This window comes from Epinephelus lanceolatus, chromosome 11, assembly GCF_041903045.1.
Source record: "Epinephelus lanceolatus isolate andai-2023 chromosome 11, ASM4190304v1, whole genome shotgun sequence".
Classification (NCBI taxonomy): Eukaryota; Metazoa; Chordata; class Actinopteri; order Perciformes; family Serranidae; genus Epinephelus; species Epinephelus lanceolatus.
In genome coordinates, this window is record NC_135744.1 from 45,235,675 (window position 1) to 45,245,325 (window position 9,651).

The following is a 9,651-nucleotide window of genomic DNA, read 5'->3' on the forward strand; positions in this document are numbered from 1 at the left end:
CTGCATTTAATAATTCTAATAATTTTAATTAATTTAATAATTGGAGTACTGTGTGACATCACTGCAGCACAGTGACATGTTGAACCACTGCGGTGACGTCACTGTTGAACTGTGATAAATGATGTTCTCAGTAAAGACTCAGTGGTTCTTTAACAGAACAGCTGACTGATGTTTATGTGCAGTTGCAAGTATTTACTTATTTATCTGTTTGAGTCTGTGTCACGTGACCCCACTCTGTGTGAAACTGGAGGTTTTTTTAATCCTCTGATGTGGATTTCTATTTTTAGACGTCGTTTATCAGGATGAATCAAACAGCAGGTTTTATTTTTGTTCAGAACACAGAAACATCTGACACAACATTTATAACTGTGTGTTTATATAAACTTTGTTTCAGTATTGATCATCAATAACCACTGACACCGATCACAAACACACCTTTATGTCTTCAACCACAAACAAACATGTTTTTATCTGCAGAGGTCAGACGAGCCCGGGTGACGTCATAGTAGATATGACACTGGTGGCCACGTGTCCCGGAAATGTTTGGACAGCAGAGAGCAGTGAAGCTCAAGAACATCACAGGAAGTCATAACAGTATTCCTGCAAAATAAAAGCCTGAAGTTTATTGTGACTACAAAGAATGAAACAACAAAGTACAAGTGATAATTACTAATGTTATTGTTATTGTTATTAAAGAAGACATATATTGGCAAAATCCTAACTCAAATGATGCTGTACTTCCTCATGTATTTGTAAATACTTATATTTGATACTGATCAAAATTAAAAATACATTTTTAAAAAATTAAGCTGTGGCGTTTGATATTTGGTATAAACTTTATCAGTCGACTTACTTTTCTGTCAGCCAGCTTCAACTGTTTATTCACCAAACATATAGATAAATAGAATACATAAAAATAAGAAATCATCATCATGTGTCAGCTTTATTTAATTTTGCAGTGACAAATTTAAAATTAAATTCTTAAATAAGATGTTAATGTTATGTTTCACTCAAACATTTAGGCCACATTTTTTTATTTGTTCAGATTTTATTGCATCATTACAACAGTATAAAACAAAATGTTATCACACAGAAATATTGAATAAGCATGTTTTTAACAATAAATAAATGAATAACAGAGAAATATTTATTACTCAGCAGGTTTTCACTTACAGGGACTTTACTTTGTTTACTTTTTTTATGTGTACATAAACCATACAATTACAATATTAGGAGGAAACGCAAATAAGGTAAAGTAGTGCAGAACTAAAGACCATAAATATAGTTAGAAAAGGTACAGTAGAAATATGGCAAAGACACTTTTAAAAGTACTGTAACAAAAATAAAATCTAAATATTTACAATACAGCTGTTTCATAACTTTAAGGAAACTTTCTGCAGGTTGTGCAAAATAATTAAAGACATAAATAAATAAAACTGAAATAATAAAATAAACAGATACAATAATAAAATACAATAATTGCATATATATGTATATATGTATATGTAAATTGAAATGTATATAAAACAACATAATAAAAACAAGTCTGATATACTAGCTCTTATTTTTTAGTTCGTAGCGGAAGTCGTTTTGTTTATGCCGTGTGGTGAACACGGATAACTTGTGATTAAACTACAGAAACACGGAATATTCGCAGAGGGAGTTTTATCTTTGTATAATTAAATATTAATTTAAACCTTTAATGTTGTCTGGACGCCTCGGGCTAGCTTAGCCGTTAGCTTAGCCGTTAGCTTAGCCTGGACACCGGTCAGAAGAAGCAGCTTGACGCGGTGGAGTCCAACATGGAGGACATGTACATGAAACCAGGTGAGAGTTAGTTTGACTGTCCAGCTCCTGAATATCTTATATAATGAAGGTAATATTAATAATGGCGTATTTAATTAGCTTCTGTCATGTTTGGCTAACTGTTAGCACGATACTTCCGCTGCTGTGATCCTTGGAAGGGGAGTTATGGGGCGGCACTGACAAAACTGCGTTCAAAAATCTGTCAAGTCAATTTTCCACAAAGTCTCAAGGCAATAATTTCTCACTTTGTAAACATGAACAAAGCTTTTATGAATTAATAGTTTGTTGGGTTTAGTTCGGCTCACATGTTATTCACCAAACATCGTTGTTTTAGGTAAAAACTGAAGGTTTGTTAGAGGTTGTACTGTTGTTTTGTTAATCGTGATTTACTCAGCGATTCAGTATTTTAACAGCTGTGTATGTGTAATGTGGCGGTGTAGACAAACTGTGAGGTCACAGTGTTACACTGAGCTGAGCTGAAACACTTCCTGTGATCTAAATACAGCATTTAGTGGAACAACGTGTCCAATTTCTAAATGTGTCAAGTCATGTTCCGACTGAACAGACAGGTACAAAATCAATGGAGTCCGGTCGGACCCTGTCGATGTTTAAATGACGGAAGTTGGAGCCGGTTTCAGGTGACTCAGGTACTGACAGGTGATGCTACACATCTGCTGCTCTGTGTGTCTGACCTGTGAGAGAGTCAGGAATCAAACATCTGTTAAAAGTTAATGTTCCCTGAAGCCACAAGGCGAGAATGACTCACTCTGTGAACTGTGATTAAAGCACACATGGATCAATATGGTGTTGGTTTTAGTTGAGCGTATTAATAATTCACCAAACTGTAACGATCCAGGTAAAACAGAAGGTTTATCACAAGTGCTCCTGTTGTTGTCTTCATCCAGATTCATTCAACTGAAATGTGTTTAGCATGTGCTATGGTGACGTGGAGAAAACAGGCTCGTTGGAGATGAACTGCGCCTCGCCTGGAAAGTAGACGAGAGCAGGCGGCCGCAGCGGGGGGCGGGGGACAGTTTCCCGACAGTTTCCAGCGGCCTTCAGTCCGTACAGGAAGTCACAGACACACTAACATCCTGTCTGGAATGATGTCAGTTTATTAAAAAAGTGATCAGACCCATATATCAGTTTGTTTTCACCATCAGTCACACAACATGTTTTCTGTTCACACAATAAACCTTCAGATCAGACAAATACAGTCTTAATCTCTAGAATTCAACAAAAATGAGTAGTTTATCTAAAACGTCATCTTGTTGAGTTGACGTCTAAACCAATCAGCTGTTAGATCAGGTGAGAGTCAGGCGGTACAGTCGGTGGAGAGCAGCTGCAGCGCCTGGCTCTAAAAACTGCGTTCGCCTTGGTCTCACGGTTTTATCGCCGTCCACTTTTGTAATACGTCAGAGCAAGTCGGGATGAAGTCAGACACAAAACTAACCGACGTGCATTGTGCGACGATCGCCGGTGATCGAATCTGCGCAGGACTGGCTCATCTCGAACGAACCTAGTGTTTGATCCTCTGAATGTGAACTCTGCTCCTTAATGTGTCAGGTCATGTTGTCTCAATTGGAAAGTTAGCTAAAAACTCAGTGGAGTTTGGTTGGACGTGCTCTACATCTCACTGTCAGTCTGTGTACACACACTCTCACTTTAACGTCTCATTTTGTCTCCAGACTTTTTTTCAGCAGCTGTGACAGTTTGCGGCTGTACAAAAATAGTTTCAGATCATCCTGATGCACGAGGACCTGGTGGACATTGTTGAGCTGGTCCTTTAACAGTAAACCTGTTTCTGTGTCTGTGTTGTCTAGGTAACCAGGAGCGGGGTTGGAACGACCCCCCTCAGTTCTCTTACGGCCTTCAGATGGCCCGCGGACCACAGAGGAACCTCCTGAACAAGAGAGCAGCTCCAGGTCAGAAAATACCAGGGCTGCATCCCACGTCTCTTAAAACACATCCACGCTTCCTTCACTTGTGTCTTTACCTTGAGTCACAACCATGGGACAGACTGGTGGGCGGAGTCATACAACCAGGGGGCAGGCTGGTGGGCGGAGTCATACAACCAGGGGGCAGACTGGTGGGCGGAGTCATACAACCATGGGACAGACTGATGGGCGGAGTCATACAACCATGGGACAGACTGATGGGCGGAGTCATACAGCTGCGGGGTGGTAATTCTAGTTTAACTCGACTGTTTATCAGAAAATAAATCCCATATCAAAGTTGGCAGTGATACACTGTTAAATCTGTCTTCAGCGTTCAGTCAGTCCAATATGGGGGCGTGTCCTCACGGCCCTATTTCAGGAAGCAGGCTCAACAAACTCTGAGCCTAATCCCGATCTCCGAGTTGACTGAGCCTGAGCTGATTCCAGAACAGCTGATCACAGTCAGCTCAGTCAACTCTGGGTATGTTCAGCCTGAGAGAGGCGCGTTCATGGCGAGCACTGAAAGACATCAGTAGAGTGCAGATAATGTGATATTCAGTGGCCGAAAGCAGAAAGCCGATTGTTTCATCCCAGCTGAGTCTGAGATTTTAACGACCGCAAAATGGGGGGGGGAACCCCTAACACTGATAAACCTGCAGTTCTTTGGAATTCCTCTTTTTTAAGATTAGATAAGATCCCGGGCTTTTGTTGCCTTTAATGGCAAAACAGCGTAATGTTGAGGGAGAGAGGGAACGATGCGCAGCGAGAGGCTGCAGCCTGGGTTTGAACCCACGGCTGCCGTATCAGCGTCTGATCACGGGGCGTCTGCTCCATCCACTGAGCCACTGATGCTCCGTGGTAATTACTTTAATAATGGATTGTGATTTATGTCCAGGGAAAACCACAACAAGGGTCCAAAGTCTTTTCAGTGCCAGAGACACTTTTCTTACAGGCCGACAAACCGTTGTCTCTCTGATGTGTTCAGTGCCTCTGATGTTATAAAGAAAAGAATCAAAGGACAATGCATAAAATGTGCTGTGATGATAATGTAAATCCAGGATGTGTAATATGTGATATATGTGGGTGGAACAGATTGTTAGATAAATGATAGAGTGTGAGGTCAAACAGTATCTTTCATATAGACACTCCTCCAGGGAGACATCCAAACAGGCTCTAATCACCTTCTCCTTACACAACAGCCTCTGAATACACTGGGCCTCAACCTCCACCACTTCATTCACTAAAGGACACGCCATGTTTCTACTTCCTGCTACACGCTCAGCCTCAGGCTGACATGAAGCAAACCTGTGACTCAGCAGGTTAGCTTCACAGAGTATGTTGCCATAGTAACAAACTCAGGGTTTGTTACGCTGAGCTGGTTTTGTGAAACAGAAAACAGAGTTTCATCTCAGGCTGAACAAACTCAGAATTTCACTGATCCTGCTCTCTGACATAGAGTGTGCCACGGCTGACGTCAAAACCCAGAAGTTTAGCATCGCGCTGGTTCCCGGAAGAGAAAGTGAATGTGATTTTTGCATTGCGTTTTGGATTATGTCAGAAAATAAGCTCTGTGGCTAACACAAGTTTATGATACTTACAGGTTTTGTTCAGTGAGATAATCTTCACATATGAACACCTTTCATACCACATTTGAAGCTTAAATGCGATCGCCAGAAGTAAAAAGCTAACGTTAGGCTTTAACGGACTACATGACTACTCCACGGTCGCATGACTCTTGACGTCACCGCCACTAAGCTTTCAACTGATTTCAGCTGCTTTATTTTAAAAACATTGTACAATGGGGAAATCGGACTGTTTAAGCTAAATAAGAAGCTGTAATGGCGGACTGCCAGCACTCTCGCCTGTTCGGGAGTGATGACGTTTAATGTCCCCGACAGGGTTTGTAGTCGTATTGAGCAACTTGTTAGCAACTGCCTTTTTTACGACACGTAAAAGCTTCAAAATTCACAAGTAGGGTATTTACTGACGGGTTTTATGTCGTAGAACAAAAGCTGAAACTCACTTAAGCTTTTGTTAACCACAGACCTTATTTGAGGCATTTTACCAAAATCCCATTCAAAAAATGTATTGACTTTTAGACGAGAGAACCAGAAGTGCTAAAAGCGCTAACGGAGTTCCGGGTTTACTGGCACACTCTATAGGGCCCAGGTGAGCTCCTCCTCCTACAGCTGGCGCACAGTCACCGCAGGAAGTGATGACGAGCTGAGAGGGAGGAGCATGTCTCTTAAAGGGACAGTTCACAGACAGATTCTCTGAACACGGAGCTGGTGGTGTACTGCTGCCTCCATCAGGCAGTCATGTGACACTGTGGTGAATCTGAATGAACCCTTTAAACACCAAAGTCAAAGAAGGTTGAAGTTAGTGGTTTTTGTTTTCGCACCAGGCTGTAAACATGTTTATTTCTACATGTGAACATGGAGCTCTGTCGGGACTGACTCACTGTTGGAGCCAGCCTCTAGTGGACATTAGAGGAACTGCAGGTTTAGATTCATTCTTTGGACCCGGAGGATGATGTAAACACTGCAGATATTGTGAAGCGAGGGCAGCAAATAATTCACCTTCTTCATAGACTAAATTCCTTTTCCGTCAGTCCCATCATCCTCTGCTGGTTCACACTGACAGAAACCAGCTAAATAGCTTTGTTAAAAGCTGCTCTGACATCACACAGCAGTGACACAACGGGATCAAATCCTCCACAGAGCCACAACTCTTTAAGCTTCTTCTGGACAACATGTTCATTTAGGTGAATTTTCTCTGTCACCATCAGGGCCTCGTCACGTTTACCTGCTTTATTTCCTCTGCAATCTGTCTTTGAAATTCTCTGTAAATTTTTATTGTTCTTTTATTGAGAATCAGTCTTTTAACTTTTTATTATTTATGTATAGATTCTTTTATTCCACTGAACTTATTGCCACATTTTTTATTTTTTTATTATTTATATATTTATGTGTCTACACGTTACTTTATGTCATGTTATATTATGTGTGAAGCTGTTCAAACAATTTGGCCTCTGATGGGATTAATAAAGTTGTCTGCCATGAAAAATACAAGCTGCCCGTCATGAGAGCTGCTGCGTGGCTGCAGTGAGTCAGGACACAGTGAACATCTAACATCATAGTTTACAGTGTTATTAGCATGCTAGCTCTGTGTGTGCATCGCACCCATGGATGTATAGAGACACCTGGATACAGCGCTGGGGGCGGTTGTGGTATGAAATCACCTGGATGATGATCAGAGGTGCCTATGTATCGTTGGGCGCACAGAGCAGCTGCACTACAGACTGACGATGGCCGAGCCGACTACTTCCTGTTTAGTGCTTGGCTAACTTGAGTGGGGATAAAATGATTAAATCTTGTGGCTCGAAATCAGGATCAAATCCTGGCAGTGAGGCGAGTCACTTCTCGAGTGTTGTGATGTTCAGAATCAATAAGTCACTGATTGACAGACGTCTTGTCCTCTGATTGTCCTCTACAAATATTAGCTTCAAAGCCCGGCGCACTTCCTGGTGGCCTGGTCACACAGAGCTCCGCCCACACTGCTGTCACTCTACCTTTATCATTCTCACACACCTGCTCTCTGATTGGTCCTCAGGTACAGGATCCCCACCCATGACCCCTCCCTCCTCCAGTCCTCTGGCCCCACCCCCGAGTGGTGTGGCCCCGCCCCCTCTACACCCAGGTAAGGAGACGAAGAAGAATGTGTTGTCACGACGCCAAGCCTGATTGACAGCAGACTCCTCCTTTCTTCCCGACAGCTCGTCCTCCTCTGGGCTGTGTGGTCACACCTCCTCCCCCTATGGGACCAATGAGAAGTCAGAGAGAGGCCGACAGCAGCCAATCAGAGAGCGAGCCTGATGTAGAGGGCGTGGTGTTGGTGTTGACCCGAGCGCTGGCTGCCTGCAGACACACAGTTAAAGTAAGACACACACACACACACACACACACACACACACACACACACACACCTTCACCCTGAGTCTCTGCAGTACCACAGTGAACCACCAGGTGTCTCTGTACCTGCTCTGTTCATACAACATGTGTTTAACTCTGATTGACTGTGTGACCTTTGACCTCTGTGTGCAGGACCAGGTGTGTAACGATGTGGCAAAGAGGCTCCGCCTCCTGGAGGACAGCTGGAGGTCAGGTAGACTCAGCCAGCCTGTGAGGAGACGCATGCACACCCTGTCTCTAGGTAACCTGTCTCATTATACACCTGTCTGTCTGTCTTAGTACTCACCTGTCTGTCTGTATGTCTGTCTGTCTCAGTACTCACCTGTCTGTCTTCCTGTCTGTCTCTCAGAGCTACAGTCGGGTCACTGGGACTCAGCTGATGAGATCCATCGCTCTCTGATGGTCGATCATGTGACCGAAGTCAGTCAGTGGATGGTCGGAGTAAAAAGACTTATCGCTGAGACCCGGAAACTGAGTCCAGAACTCTTAGAACCACTTCAGAAAGGACCAGTCCAGGATCCAGTAGTACCAGTCCAGGACCCTGCAGAACCAGTCCAGGATCCAGTAGTACCAGTCCAGGGCCCTGCAGAACCAGCCCAGGACCCTGCAGAACCAGTCCAGGACCCTGCAGAACCAGTCCAGGATCCAGTAGTACCAGTCCAGGACTGTTAATCCTGCAGAAATCAGCAGGTTTCTTTCTACATTCAGCAAACTTTGACTCTTTAAACCAAAACCAGGACCTGGTGATAATCCTCACATTTGTCCTCACACCTCAGCAGAGGGTCAAAGGTCAGACCTACAGGAAGAAGTAGGGGGTCAGTGGTTTCCTCAAAGACACCATGTGGATACAACTCTGGCCTAGACTGTTTTTTACGTCTGGACTCTGGACTCTGTAGATCAGGTGTTTTCACACTGTGAGGCTCCTCTCCAGCAGGATGAGGGAGAATTAAAAACCCTCTCGAGACTCTGGTTTCTAGACTCTGGGTCCTATACTGTAGATTGTGGACTCTGAACCCTGGACTGTATACTCATGACTCTGGACTTTGGACTCTGAACTCAGGACTCTAATTTCTGGACCCCATACTCGAGACTCTCGACTCTCGACTCTGTACTTGAGACTCGGGACTCTGGACTCTGACCTGGACCCCATACTCAAGACCATGGACTCCAGACCCTATATTTGAGACTCTGGACTCTGACCTGGACCCCATACTCAAGACCATGGACTCCAGACCCTATATTTGAGACTCTGGTCTTTGGCTGACCCTTCAGTCACCTTGAACACCCATTTATTCTCTCAGCAGACTTGTTGTAATCCCCCCAGATCAGTCCTAGTAACCTAGCATGACCCCCGTATGTCTGTCCTCTTTCTGGACTCTCCACCTGTCAATGATCTGAAGTCATGTGACATATCAACCAATCACAGCAGAGCTCTATGCATCAACAGCAAACCTCAGTTTAAAGGCTGCGACTGTGACGATGTGGATCCTGACCTTTACTCTCTGTTATCATGACGGATCTGACACGAATAAATCTGTTTTCCTTTCTTTCTACAGAACGACTCTGTGTTTTATTGTTTATGTTCTAGGAACCAGGATCATCAGGATCCAGACCCCGACCCTGTAAACCTGATCCACGTTCCTCCTGTCCTCAGTATCAGAGATCTTCAAACCAGAGGTGCTGCAGGAAACCACACAAGTACAACTCAGACCAAACACAGAACGTCTCTGCAGCCCAAACCCTTTCAGTCCAGCACCTCTGGAACCAGCAGTAAGCCTTCAGACATGGTACCTAGACCCTCGGTGTGTTCAGACAGTCCTCTTAAATGTGGGCGGGGTTGTTGTCACTCACTGCTCCGTCCAGCACTCTCTGTATTTCCTCATCAGCGGTGACACAGATGGAAGTCTGCACCTGGTTTATCGTCCACAGAACGAGGC

At 43.8% G+C, this 9,651-nt stretch overlaps 1 protein-coding gene across 2 annotated transcripts; it reads left to right on the plus strand.

Moving 5' to 3' along the window:
• Positions 1–1,579: 1,579 nt before the first annotated feature.
• sra1 (steroid receptor RNA activator 1) lies at positions 1,580–9,265 on the plus strand. Of its 2 annotated transcripts, XM_033634463.2 has the most exons (6): positions 1,580–1,827; positions 3,630–3,731; positions 7,356–7,442; positions 7,519–7,679; positions 7,847–7,955; positions 8,064–9,265. In XM_033634463.2, exons 1-6 carry the CDS (start codon positions 1,803–1,805, stop codon positions 8,384–8,386), a joined length of 807 nt encoding a protein of 268 aa, XP_033490354.1. In that variant the 5' UTR covers positions 1,580–1,802; the 3' UTR covers positions 8,387–9,265. The 2 variants fall into 2 exon arrangements, with proteins under 2 accessions (XP_033490354.1, XP_078028829.1); XM_078172703.1 differs by lacking the exons at positions 1,580–1,827; positions 3,630–3,731 and adding an exon at positions 3,773–3,989.
• Positions 9,266–9,651: the final 386 nt, after the last annotated feature.

Coding starts and splice junctions, on each gene's coding strand:
- sra1 (XM_033634463.2), top strand. CDS start 1,803: ATGGAGGACATGTACATGAAACCAG. Junction 3,732..7,355: donor GAACAAGAGAGCAGCTCCAG/GTCAGAAAATAC, acceptor ATTGGTCCTCAG/GTACAGGATCCCCACCCATG. Junction 7,680..7,846: donor CCTGCAGACACACAGTTAAA/GTAAGACACACA, acceptor CTCTGTGTGCAG/GACCAGGTGTGTAACGATGT.